At 44.6% G+C, this 14,121-nt stretch overlaps 1 protein-coding gene across 6 annotated transcripts in view; it reads left to right on the top strand.

Annotated features, from left to right (window-relative positions):
* The window catches only part of MLH3 (mutL homolog 3), a 32,812-nt gene that overhangs the window by 7,439 nt on the left and 11,252 nt on the right, over positions 1-14,121 (top strand). For all 6 annotated transcript variants that reach the window (XM_014570804.3, XM_075926863.1, XM_006117760.4 and 3 more), the window contains exons 4-8: positions 633-700; positions 7,947-8,051; positions 9,711-9,783; positions 10,819-10,890; positions 12,210-12,318. In XM_014570804.3, coding sequence (XP_014426290.2) covers positions 633-700; positions 7,947-8,051; positions 9,711-9,783; positions 10,819-10,890; positions 12,210-12,318 — 427 coding nt within the window. The remainder of the gene's footprint in view (positions 1-632; positions 701-7,946; positions 8,052-9,710; positions 9,784-10,818; positions 10,891-12,209; positions 12,319-14,121) is intronic.

Below are 14,121 nucleotides of genomic sequence, written 5' to 3' on the forward strand. Positions count from 1 at the left end.
GAGCAGGGGGACTGCCCAGCCCAGCTGGAACGGCCCCTCTGCGTGCTGCTGGGCTAGACCTTCCCCACCACAGATAGGGGTTGTTCCAGCCTGGCCAGAGCAACCTCTGCCTGTGCCCTCCTGCCCTTTCCCACTTCAGGCAGGGGCTGCACCAGCCAGGACGCCGAAGCAGACCCTACCTGCGGAGGGCCAGGGTTGCCCCACAGGCAGGGGCTGCTCCAGTGTCCTGGTCAGAGCAGCCTCTGCCCCCTCATCTATTTTCACATTCCAGTCTGAGTGTGTAGAAATTAGTTTAGTCCTTGGAATTCTTTCCCAAGAAGGATGAAATCAATGTTTTGGTATGTAGCATTGTCCAGACAGTGTGAGCAGCTGAGTTTATTCATCTTTTCCTTTCCAGGTTTTATTGAATTGTTCTGTAGTACAACCGGAGTCAAAAAAGTTACCCAGAGTCCAACTCCCATTTGACATTAGGAAGGAGCAATCCTTTATTCTCCCTTTCATTCAAAAGGAAAAGGAAAAAGATAAGAAATCCAGACAGTTTGAGTTTGATGGGAATGAACAATCTGAGTATATCTTCTGTTGACACTGCTAAGACTTTCTTAATCCCATGTTATATACACATTCTCTCCTAGATGCTGATGGGGAGTCTCTCCACTCCTTTTCAGAATGGGATAATCCTGTGTTTGCTCGCTGCCCAGAGGTGGGTAGTAGTATGTTATAGATAGTTTCAGTGGAAACCATTTCTATTATGTATGTTTATTTTTTAACTGAAATGGCAAATACTATAATTGTTGTGTATATTTATTCTTCTTCGAGTAGTCCCCGTGGGTGCTCTACTCTGGGTGCTGGTGCGTCCTCACGCCGCGACTGGAGACTTTTTCCAGCAGTTTCTGCCGCACTGCGCAGGTGCCAGAGAGCCCCCTAGTGCCGTTGGAATCCTAAGGTGCCTGTGCGGCGCAGCTCCTCAGTTCCTTCTCTACTGTCCTTGGCAGCAGACAGAGCCACTGAGTTCTCCTCGTTTTCTGTTTAAAAATAGATAAAACCTGTTCAACTCCCTAGTTTTCCTCAGCATCTAAGTTTTTTAGCCCTTTTCTCCTTACCCAGCCTGTTTTTAAAAAAAAATTTTTTTTTCTTCTGTTGCGGCCCGCCGCTTTTCCCCCGGGCGCCTCATGCCTGGCTCACCCAGCTTTAAACAATGTGAGGCATGCCGCAATGCTATGCCTGTCTCTGATGGGCACTCTAAATGTATAAAGTACTTGGGAGAGGCACACCAGATGCACAAGTGCTCCCACTGCCTTAAACTCACCGCGAGAGCACACTGTGACCAAGCCAATAGACTCAAGGTGTTCCTTTACGAGAAGTCCCTTTGCCATTCTTCTGAGGACTCTCCCGCAGCTCCCAAACCAGCAGCACAGAGTGAGGATATGGATAAAAATCATCCCTCTACCCACTCCGGCCATACAGCCTTGAAAACTGGCCTTTCCCAAACTCCTTTGCTACCCTCGTCACTGATGGCCGCATGGTTCAGCACCAGAGAGAAACTGAGGACTTCAGGCATGGTGCCGTGTAAGTCGGTGCCGACTCCTAAGAGAGCCCACTCGGAGCCGAAGCAGAGGCCAACGGCACCACAACCTACGGCACTGGGGCCACACAAGACTCTGACCGTAACAGCTGGCTAGAGTTCCAACCGATCGGCACCGAAGCAACATCCGAAACAGTCACGGATGCCCGCACCGAAGAAGCCATGCACTGATGCCCCGCCGCCTAAATGCCCGGCACTGGAGCTGGTTGCCATTCCTCCATCACCTCCGGTACCCACGGTGCCTCCAGCGTCTACAACAACCTCAGCACCGAGGCCATCCTCGGTACCAGATAGACACCACCGTTCGGCACCGAGAGAGTGCCGCACTCGGCACCGTTCACCCGCACGGAGCCATGCTTCATTGGCACCGATTTCACCAGGCTTTTCTGTTAATTCCGTACAGTCTTGATGATCCTCTGTGGTTTCTTGTTCCCCAAGTAAAACAGGTACCGGGTCTAGAAGCAGGTTTTCCTCACAACACTCTAGTCCGAAACCTAGACAACCATCCTGGCAACCTGCTACAATACAGTACGCATACCCCCCTCCTCCGCCAGCATGGTATGCTCAACAGTATGCCTATCTACCACTGCAGTATGCCACTCAATGGCAACCTTGGGAGCCACATCCAAAAAAGAACCACCGCCGCGCTCCTTCTACTGTTTCCAGTGCACCACCAGCCTCCCCATCCTCTACCACTCCTGTTACTGAACCAGCCTCTCCACCTCACTCCGACATACAGGACTCCCTTTCTGAGGGGGAAGATAGGTCACCCTTGCATAATTCATCGTCGTCTCTGGATGACGCAGTCACAACGGAAACCTCACTATCAGGCGACGACACCAAAAAATGTCAAGACCTGTTCAAGAGGGTGTTTTTGGCACAACAACGAGACCTTCAGGAGGTCCAGGTAAAGCACTATCCCCTTCTGCGCATGTTGCAACCTCCTACTGCCTCTAGGATAGCGATCCCCATGGATGAAGCCATCATGGATCCAAAATCATCATGGATCCGCCCGGCCTCTGTTACCCCCACAAACAAAAGAGCTGACCGCAAATATTTCACTCATCCCCCCTCCGAATTCACTAGTGATGGACTCTGCTCGACATAAGGGTAAACAGCCTAATTTCAGAAATACCCCACAAGACAGAGACCATAAGAAGGGTGACATCATGGTTGGTAAAGTTTACACTTCTGCTACTCTGCTCCTTAGAGCATCAAACTATACTGCCATGCTTGCTGACTACGACCACACTAACTATTCCAAGTTGCAGGATCTTCTCCCACACCTCCCGGAACACAAGCGACCGACCCTGCTGAACATCATGCAGGAGGGTCATAGTATCTCCCGCACCGCCCTACAGTCCACTATGGACGTGGTGGACACTGCGGATCGTATCACTACGTCCGCCATTGTCCTGAGAAGGCTGTCTTGGCTACAGGCATCAGGGGTTCCGAGAGACCTACAGAAAAAGGTAGAAGATCTACCATTTGACAAGACTAACTTATTTTCAGCCAAAATGGATGAAGTCTTACACTCCATGAAAGACTCTCGGACTACTCTCAGAACCCTGGGGATGTACACTCCCACTTTAAGAGGACCAGATATCAACCTACCAACGCTCCAGAGAGCCTTTCAGGCAACATACCAGATACTACTCCCGCCAGAGACAAAGTCCCCAGCGTCGTAGGCCTCAACGTCAGCAGCAACAACACCCCGCTACTCATCCACCAGCAAATAAACAGCAGATTTGAAAATTATGTTGACAGCCAGAAAGCCATTCCTCCATCACTGAAAACCGGTATTTTTCAATTCCACCACCCCCTTCGGGCCTTCTACCACCAATGGGCCCTCATTACATCAGACAAATGGGTCCTGGAATTGATCCAATATGGCTACGCTATCCCATTTACTTCCCACCTCCCACCTATCCTCCTATCCCGTCCCTTTTCAGAGACCCATCTCACGAAACCCTTCTCCTTCAAGAGGTTTCACACCTTCTACAACTGGGTGCTATAGAACCAGTTCCACCAGAGTTCCAAAGTCGAGGATTCTACTCAACCTACTTCCTAACTCAGAAGAAGAGTGGAGGATGGCGACCCTCTTGGATTTGAGGCGACTCAATAAGTATATCACCTACAAACATTTCAAGATGGTAACTTTAGCAACAATAATCCTGTCACTTGATCAAGGAGATTGGCTTTCGGCACTTGACCTCCAGGTTGCCTACTTCCATATTATGATCCACCCTGCTCACAGATGTTTTCTGCATTTTACCGTAGGTACCCAACTCTACCAGTACCGAGTGCTCCCCTTTGGCCTTTCGACCGCCCCAAGGGTCTTCTCCAAAACCCTAGCAGTCGTAATGGCCGCACTCCGTCGTCAGAGGGTCATGATATACCCATACTTGGACGATTGCCTCATAAAAGGTTCCTCCTTACAAGAAACCAAGACCATGACCGATACCACAATGCACTTTTTGGTCAACCTAGGATTTCATATAAACCACGCAAAATCCTCTCTACTTCCAGCACAGAGGTTAGAGTTCATAGGTGCTTACCTCCACACGATAGCAAAGCTACCCTACCTGAACACAAGTTTGTTACCATCTGGGACCTGATCAATACAGCATGTCTAACCCTTTCCATGACGATACGCAAATGCCTCAAAATTCTTGGACGTATGGCCTCTACGATGTACGTAGTGAAGCTTGCCAGACTCCTTATGAGGAGTCTACAGTCATGGCTGGCAACATCCTACAAGCCTTCCAGAGATTCGCTTTCCAAAGTGGTAGCTATTCCACCCCGTCTTCTCAATTCCTTCCACTGGTGGACAGATCCACAGAACATGCTAGCAGGCATTCCCTTCCAGAATCCTCCTCCTACGCTCACAATTGTGATGGATGCTTCCTTTTTGGGCTGGGGAGCCCATTTGGGCAATACTACAGCACAGGGCAAATGGTCCTTGACAGAACAAACCTTCCATATCAGTTTTCTCAAACTACGAGCAGTCAGATATGCATGCCAACATTTCAAACAATACATTGCACACAAGTCGATTACCATCATGACAGACAACACCACGTGCGTGTATTACATCAACTGACGGGGGGGTGCTAGATAACTATCCCTGTGCACGGAAGCTATCAAGTTTTGGAACTGGTACCTTATACATCAAGTGACTCAGATAGCCATTTACCTCCCACGGGTACTCAACATCACAGCGGACACTCTTAAGCCGCACATTTCACGATCAAGACAAATGGGAAATAGACAGGCGTGCCCTCATCCCTCTCCGGTGGGGACAACCAGACAGATCTCTTCGCTACAAAGAACAACAGAAAATGCCACCTCTATTGCTCCAGAGGAGCCCTGGGGAAACATTCCCTCGGAGACGCCTTTTCCATCTCATGGAACACTCATCTTCTTTACGCCTTCCCACCCTTCCCCCTACTGCTCAAAGTCCTCAACAAAATCAGGACGGACCAAGCACGAGTTATTCTGGTGGCACCAGCTTGGCCCAGACAAACATGGTACCCCTACCTCCCAGGATGACAATGTCAGATCCGTTCCCATTTCCGCTCCAGCACAACCTCCTGTCACAGGATCACGGGATGACTCTTCACCCGGACCTCCGCAAGCTCCATCTCCACGCCTGGTTCCTTCATGGCTCCAGGATGCCAAGATGGCCTGTTCGGGACTGGTAAAAGAGATACTAGTTAATAGCAGAAGACTATCCACACGGAAATCATACCTATACAAATGGAAAAGATTCTCTCACTGGTATAATGATCTCCACACAACATGCCCGGACTCCACCCCCCTCCCTGTTTTGCTGGACTACCTATTATCCCTAAAACAGTCGGGCCTCGCCCTTAGCACAATCAGAATGCATGCAGCTGCCATAGCAGCCTTTCATCACCCAATTGATGGCGTTTCCTTCCTCGCTAACCCGTTAACTAAACGCTTCCTTAAGGGACTGCAGAACACCTTCCCACCCGTCCGCCCACCAGTCCCTGTCTGGGATCTCAACCATGTCCTTAAAAGTTTGACGAAGCCACCGTTTGAACCGCTGGCGACCTGCTCTTGGTCCTATTTGTCTATGAAGGTGTCCTTCCTCGTTGCCATAACCTCCAGCAAGAGGATGAGCGAACTCACAGCTTTGATGACTGACCCCCCTTACACAGTATTCACTAAGGACAGGGTGATACTTCGACCCCACCCGAAGTTCCTCTCTAAAATATCCTCCACCTTTCATGTTAACGAACCAATACACTTAACTGTGTTTTTCCCCAAACCGCATGCCAACCCAATCCAGGCTGCATGGCATACACTCGACGTCCAGAGGGCACTAGCATTTTACGTGGATCAAACCAAAGCTTGGCGAGCTTGTCCCAAGCTGCTGTTGTCCTACGCTGAATAATCTAGAGGACAGGCAGTCTCATCTCAGAGAATTTCTAAGTGGATCACCTCCTGCATTAGAACTTGCTATGACTTATATGATAAACACTTACCTGAATCAAGAACAGCTCATTCCACGAGAGCTATGTCTTCCACAACAGCCTTCCTGAACAACGTTCCTCTTCAGGATATCTGCAGCACCGCCACTTGGTCATCTGACCGCACATTTGCACAACACTATGCACTCTCTTCTTCCATTGTATCCTCTATGGCAGAGGGACATGCAGTACTATCATCAGTGACTACGACATGGCTCCAAACCCACCTTCGTGAGCTGACAACCTCTCTGTAGTCACCCAGAGTGGAGCACACACGGGGACCACTCGAAGAAGAAGAAAGAGTTACCCTGTGCAATAATAGTGGTTCTTCGAGATGTGTCCCCGTGGGTGCTCCACTACCCTCCCTCCTTCCCCTGCTTTGGAGCTTCTTATTCTGGCAGGTAGAGAAGGAACGGAGGAGCCGCGCCGCGCAGGCGCCTTAGGATTCCAGTGGCACTAGGGGGTGCTCTGGCACCTGTGCGGCACGGCAGAAACTGCTGGAAAAAGTCCCCAGTTGCTGGCGCAAGGATGCACCAGCACCCAGAGTGGAGCACCCACGGGGACACATCTCGAAGAACCACCGTTACTGCACAGGGTGAGTAACTCTTTCTTCTATTGTATATATGTCTGCGGTACTGTTTTATAGATTGTTTAAATGTGAGTTCATTTTGTGGGTTTGTGCAAATCAGAAGTGGTTGATATTACAGCTGATTTTAAAGAACACTGTACCTAGTATTGTTTGGAAACAAAACTGTTTATTGTCGGCTTAAAATTCTGTCCCTTGCAATACTCCCCTCCCCATTGCTTGTGTTATATGGATCATTTAAATATGTTTATAATATGAGGGAGAAACAATGTTGCACACTACGTCTATGGAACTTTGAGTAATTTCCTTTATAGTCACAGGGAAGTAGTGTGCGTAAATGTACAATTTCAGTCAGGATGTGCAATATATACATATTTCCACTTGTGTACAATAGAGATGCAGTAGTAAACCACCTGTTGAGTTTCTGAAGGGGACCAATTCTTTAGAACATCTGCTGGAGTAACAGTCATTCTGAGATCATACATTTTCCTGGATGTTTAGCTTACTGAGTGTGTATGTGCAGACTGACAACTAATGTCAGATTGTTGACTGTAATAGCTGTAAGTATGTGGGAGAGTGCTGAGAAAGGAAAAGAGGGATTACCTAGTGGTATTTTGAATCATAGAATCATAGAATACTAGGACTCAAAGAGACCTCGAGAGGTCATCGAGTCAAGTACCCTGCCCTCATGGCAGGACCAAATACTATCTAGACCATACCTGATAGACATTTATCTAACCTACTCTTAAATATCTCCAGAGACAGGGATTCCACAAACTCCCTGGGCAATTTATTCCAGTGTTTGACTACCCTGACAGTTAGGAACTTTTCCCTAATGTCCAACCTAAACCTCCCTTGCTGCAGTTTAAGCCCATTGCTTCTTGTTCTATCCCCAGAGGCCAAGATAAACAAGTTTTCTCCCTCCTCCTTATGACACCCTTTAGATACCTGAAAATGGCTATCATGTGTCTCCCCCCCCCCAATCTTCTCTTTTCTAAACTAAACAAACCCAATTCTTTCAGCCTTCCTTCATAGGTCATGTTCTCTAGACCTTTAATCATTCTTGTTGCTCTTCTCTGGACCCTCTCCAGTTTCTCCACATCTTTCTTGAAATGCGGTTCTTGAGCTAATTTTGTCCTTGTTAGAGGAACCAATGTGCTATGTTCAGAAGGACCCCTTTTCAGAATAGCCCTTACTCAAAGCTGGCTGTTTGATTTTGTGGCTTTAAGCTCAATAGTTAAGTCTGCATCCTATAAATTATCTGTGTTCATCTTCTCCACAGGTTGCTATTGATGTGAGCAGTGGCCAGGCTGAGAGACTGGCGGTGAAAATTCATAATATCTTGTATCCCTATCGTTTCACCAAGGAGATGATTAACTCAATGCAGGTACACTAAAAGTCCAATAGCAGTTTTGTGTAAACACTAATGTTTCAACTGCTACTAGCCAAATAGTATTCCATAATATTTGTTAATATTTCTGCTGGAAGAAAAGGATGCAGGTAATACTTTTAATTTGCAAAAATAAAGGCATTATTTGTTTGAGAGACACACCCCAACAAATATATGGTACCATGAGCTTTTGTGGGCACAGCCTACTTCTTCAGATGACCGGAGTTATGATTAGAAGATAAGGAAACTCTAAATAAATAGGAGAAGGGAAGTGCGGGGAGAGAAAGATGTTCTGTCGCCAACCCCCCAACCTCTATGCATAAAGTATCAGGAGAAAGGGTGCTAAACCTGAGTAGATAAAGATCAAAGTCAGTGGATGGATAAGGCAGGAAGGATATCATTCAGAAAGTAGTTAGCACCTTCATTCACCACCCCATACCTTGATTAAGTCCATAATTAATTGAATTGAATTTGCATATGTATTGTAATTCCAAGCTTTCCCTGTGGATTTGACTTGAGGAACTGGCCTGTGACAAGACGGCCACCTTCAGATCTGTGAGATTATGGTTAGGTAAACAGAAATGTTCTGCCACTGGCTTCTGAGTATTTTCTTTATGTATATCCGATTTGTGTCCATTGATTCTTTCACATAGAGAACATCCAGTTTGACCAATATATATAGTAGAGGGGCACTGTTGGCATTTGATGGTGTAGATCAAATTACTAGATGAGCAGTCAAATGATCCTTTGATTTTGTGGCTAATGTTGTTTGCTCCAGTGATGAATTCGTCAGTGTAGATATGTGAGCAGAGTTGGCATCTTTTCTGGTTGCAGGGCTGGGTTCCTGGATCCTTATGATGTGGTTGAGTGGCATGGTTATCAGAAAGAATACATTTCAGGTTAGGGGGTTGTCTGTAAGCAAGAATAGGTTTTTCTCCCAAGGCCTCTGAGAGTGAGGGATTATTTTCCAGGATGGGTTGTAGATTGTGTTGCTTCTGTAGGGCTAATGGGTATAAAACCATTTGTCACTGAAGCAACAGTGATAGAAATGTAGCCGTGTTAGTCTGGTGTAGCTGAAACAAAAAACAGGACTATGTAGCACTTTAAAGACTAACAAGATGTGTTTCTGTGTGGATTTGTTCCTGAGTAGCTGTAGGGAGGCTTTTAAGGAGACAGTGTAGTTTCTTTTGGTATTCCGAGGTAGGATCAGAGGAGAGAGGTTTGTAAAATGTGGTGCTGGAGAAATGTGGTGTTCTGAAATTTGATTTGTCCTTTTCATATGTGTTCATTTTTTAAATTGTATCCTTTGGTATATATGGTTGTGACAATTTTCTTCCACTATTTGATCTGAGGAAGTGGGTCTGGCCCACGAAAGCTCATCACCTAATAAACCATCTTGTTAGTCTTTAAAGTGCTACATAGTCCTGTTTTTTGTTAAAAGCAACAGGTTTGTCTGAAACATTGGGAAAGAGATCTGGAAACCTGAAGGTTTCATTTTTAAATTAACTTTTTTCAGGTGGAACTGCACTTTAACTCATCCAGTAGTCCCAATATTATCTTGGTGAGGAAAGGAGTTTTTCTCTGTAAAAATTTGTGTGTTTCCCTTCTAAATAATGGTTTTAACAGTGGATAATTAACATTTTGAATATGTTACAGGTTCTTCACCAAGTGGACAATAAATTTATTGCTTGTTTAATCAACACTAGAAATGAAGTGAATGCAGATGCCGGTAAGAGTGTCCATTGGTGAGCTAGCCCTCACCTACAGTTTCAGTGCAGATAAGACACTGTCCTCATATTCTGAAACATGTTTAGAAGATGTCATTTTTTTCCAAGAAGTGTATTCTTTGGTTTTATAGTATCATGATGCTAAATGCAAAATAACAATGCAAAATTTCTATTTCAATTATATTAAGGCTCTAACTTATATTTCACAAAAACCAGAAAATTGAAAGCAGATTCCAGTACTGTGTTTGCTATTGGAGGATAAGGGAAAAAACACGTTATTGTGAATTAAGTAGAGTGCTAGTCTTCATTTGTAATTTCCTGGATTTCTTTCTTTCTTTTCTTTTCTTTTCTTTTCTTTTCTTTTCTTTTCTTTTCTTTTCTTTTCTTTTCTTTTCTTTTCTTTTCTTTTCTTTTCTTTTCTTTTCTTTTCTTTTCTTTTCTTTTCTTTTCTTTTCTTTTCTTTTCTTTTCTTTTCTCTCTCCTCTCTCTCTCTCTCTCAGATTGCTAAAGGACTTTGTTGATGCTGCTTCTCTGAGGGTGTGGTGATTAGTGCTGCTGTAGATAAACCCATTATACTTCACATTACCAAAAGTATTGAGTTTCATTTTCAGTTAATGGATGCATTTCATCTTCTGAATTGAAACTAACTTGAGTTATTTTAAAAAAAATGCTCTCCAAACCAATAGCTGCTTGTTTTTTATCTACTCTGCATAATAAAATGGAACAGATTGTAGTTAACCTCATCTTTAATATATATAGAGAAGAGGAATTTGGCTGATGACAGCTTTGTACATACAACTCCTTGAACCTCAGTCTGGCCACCCTGGGTTTAAGTGACTCATCTGGATCCCCACATTTCAGTGTTACTTTCTATTAACCCAACTTCCTCCTGAATTTAGCTTTGTTAAATAGACTGGTCCCCAGGTGCTAAATCTGATCTCTAAAGGAGACTTGAGCCATGCTCCTTCCTCCTCCCAACATTGCAGTTGTTTGGTATGAAGGTTCCTTGTTTTTAACCTCCTACATTATGCTTCTAGATGGAAATTTGCTGGTGTTGGTGGATCAGCATGCAGCCCATGAGCGTATCCGCTTGGAGCAACTTATTGCAGGTGAGAATTCAGATATCCAAAGAAAGCTCTTCACCATCCCAGCAAAGTGAAACTGAGAGCAAAATGCCCATGAGACAGCATGCTAACAAAATTATTTTAAATATGAATTACCTTGTGGGGTCCAGAGATCCAGTTTGATCCTCCATCTTCCCCATATCATTAGCCACTAGAAGCATACAGGCATCTGGTGGAGGGAGTACACTTGGACCTCCCTAATCTGGGTGTCCCTTATCCAGGATCACCCATGGTTCGGACCCCAGCAGAGGGCAAAGGAAGTGGCTCTGTGCACTGCCGCTCTCCTTCCCCTCTCCCAGCTGGGAGAACAGCAGCATAGCGAAGCACTTCTCTGCACAGGGGCTGGGGAAGGGGTGGGGTGGAACCATGGTGCCAAGTAAGCACTCCACCCCTCGCACACCTTCCCCCACTCCCAGATCCCACCCCAGTGCCCTCCCATGGTCCAAAACATTCTTTAATCAAGCATACCCTATCTCGCCGAATTAAAGAGGTTCAAGTGTAGTAGTAATATTGGCACATAAAGGAGTACTAGGTGTGTTTCAAAACAGATAGAAAAATCCATGCCCCAGGGAGCTTTCAGATTGAAATACATTTGGTATACTAGGGGCTAATAAGACAGGCAGGATGGATAAAGTCAGGAAAATGGGGGTAACATCAATAAGATTGAGGTTTAGCAGTGCAGACCAATGCATGGAATGATGGAGCATGGGTTGTTTTTGTTGTTGTTTAATTAAACACCATGATCAGAAGAAAAACCTAAAACACCTGATTTAGTCATCTGAAGCTTTATGCAGAAGGATAAAGAAGTCTTTTCTCTTGATTAGCTAAATTTTGGTTATAGATCTATAAAATACAGTGCCTGTTCATTGAGCACTTAAAAGATCACTAACCTTCTTTTTCATCTCTTTCTCCTCCCTGGCATAACGTGTCTGTTGGGTTGGTTGGTAGCAAGCCACTGGATGAGAGCAGGCAAGCATCAGATGACTGGGAAACCTGCAGAGCCAGAGAGGGATGTCACAGTACACTTATTTCAGATTACTCAATAAAAAATTGCATCCCATGAGCTGACCTAACTCTTTGTCATGTAGGGTAACTCCTGTTTGGCACTGAGGGGGATCCAAGTGTGGAATTAACCATACTCCCTAATAGTTATTGTCTCTTCCATGACCGGGTCCCCTATGAGTCTAATAGGGAAAAGTCTTGTGGTTGCTTCTTAATTAAAGCACAGAGGGCTACAGGCCAAGCCATAGGGCAATCGAGGATAAAGCCTGAATTTACAGTATTTCTAATTTTTCTGCCCACAGATTCCTATGAGAAACAACCTGAAGAATCTGGCAAGAAGAAATTGCTGTCCTCCACCATTTCTCCCCCATTGGAGATTGAAGTAACAGAGGAACAGAGAAGACTCTTACGGTTAGTAATGGCTGATGGCGCCAATATCTTGGATAGGACTCCAGTAGGTTTGTGTGTTGTTTTGAATACCACAGCCTTTACTGGAGTTGCATTCATTCTGTTTTAGGTGCACACTGAGTGAGTTCTAACAGCAACAATGTGAGGACAGCATAATAGAGAGGTATAGGATGTTTGTATGATGAATAGTTAAAAATTAAGAGCTTCTCTGTTCTTCAGTGACAGAAATCAAAATCTCTGAAATGGTTCTCAAACGTTTTGGAATAGTGGATAGGCTACTGTCAAGAATTTTTCTGCCCTGTGCAAGAATTTAGATTAGATGCAGATTTGATTTTGAGCACTTACATTTATCTAGAGTTAATCAGAGGTTTATTCAGAAATGTCTGCTCTCTCTCTGATCAGGAACTCAAGTGGGGTGGATATTTAGAATTACCAAGTGTTCTCTCCTTTTGTACTCAGAGCAGGTTTGTTTGGCGGTGACGACTTTTCTGCCTTTCTTGTGTGGACTCCTTAGGAACATCTGTACTAGATCATATGGGCCGTCCATCTAGTTCAGTATTTTCCCTGACAGTAGCTAGCACCAAAATCTTCAGAGACAGGTGCAAGAAATTACATAATGGATAACCATGGAACAACCTGTCCATAGAAGAAGATTAAGAAAGAGGATAAATAAGAGCACCCAATTTACCTTTATCCCTACCGTTATCTTTTATCTTTATTATTATTTTGTATGCCTCAGCCAGCTCCTCTAATATTCTTTAATTTTTCTTAATAGGAAAATCTTTCTGGACCATTAATAATTTTTATCACCCTTCTATTTCTAGTATATCTTCTTTGAGATAGGATGACCAGAACTGAAAATAGAATTCCAGGTGACAATGTTCCATTGTATTATTCAATGACATTATGATGGGTTCTCTGGGGTCCAGTGTGGAATTGAGGTACCACTGAGTCCTCTGTTTTACCACTCTGGGCTCCCTCTCACACTGTGATGCTTTCTATTGCACTTGTACAGACATCCACAGGCAGGGTAAAACCCAGCATGAATGCTTTTATCAGCCACTCATGAACCATCAACAGAGAGGCTCCAGCCAATTCCCTACAGCTTTCCAGCCTAGGACCCCAGAACTGTATTGTCTTGCCCTGGTGAGAAGTCTCACCCAGTGTAAATCTGTTACCCAGCACACCTCTTTGTCTATGTGGAGAAGATGTGCACAAGGTCTTGTTCCTGAGCAAATTTCCCTTACACTTCAGGCACAACCCATTTGTTTACCTAAAATATAAAACAGATTTATTAACCACAGAAAGATAGATTTTAAGTGATTATAAGTACTGAGTGTACAGATCAAAGTTGATCAACCTAAAAATAAAAGTAGAATTGCAATCTGAGTTCTGTAAACTAGTCAGGATTTGAATCAAGCAATGTCTAACCATGAAGAAATAGTTCCTTAAATATACAAGCTAGGATTCTCCTTTGTAGCATGGATCCATCTCCCCAGTTCACTATCTTTGTTGTCCAGTCATGTTTCCAGGTGTTGAGTGGCAGGAGTGAGGCCAAGCGATTATGTCACTTCCCTCTTTTATAGCTTCTTCCAGATGGCTGGAAAGATTCTTTGCTATGACATGAGTCAAGCAGTCTCCATTGTTTAACTCTACAGGCTATTTCTGAGAGATCTCCATTGAATATGGTTCCTAGGACTGTCCTTTTGAGTGTGTATTCTACTTAATGGGCCATCATCAGTTCTGGTTTCTCCTTTGTTTTACCTGAAATGCTGATTGTGGGTGTTCCCAACCTTACAACATATT

Source organism: Pelodiscus sinensis, chromosome 4 (assembly GCF_049634645.1).
Source record: "Pelodiscus sinensis isolate JC-2024 chromosome 4, ASM4963464v1, whole genome shotgun sequence".
NCBI classification, from domain to species: Eukaryota; Metazoa; Chordata; order Testudines; family Trionychidae; genus Pelodiscus; species Pelodiscus sinensis.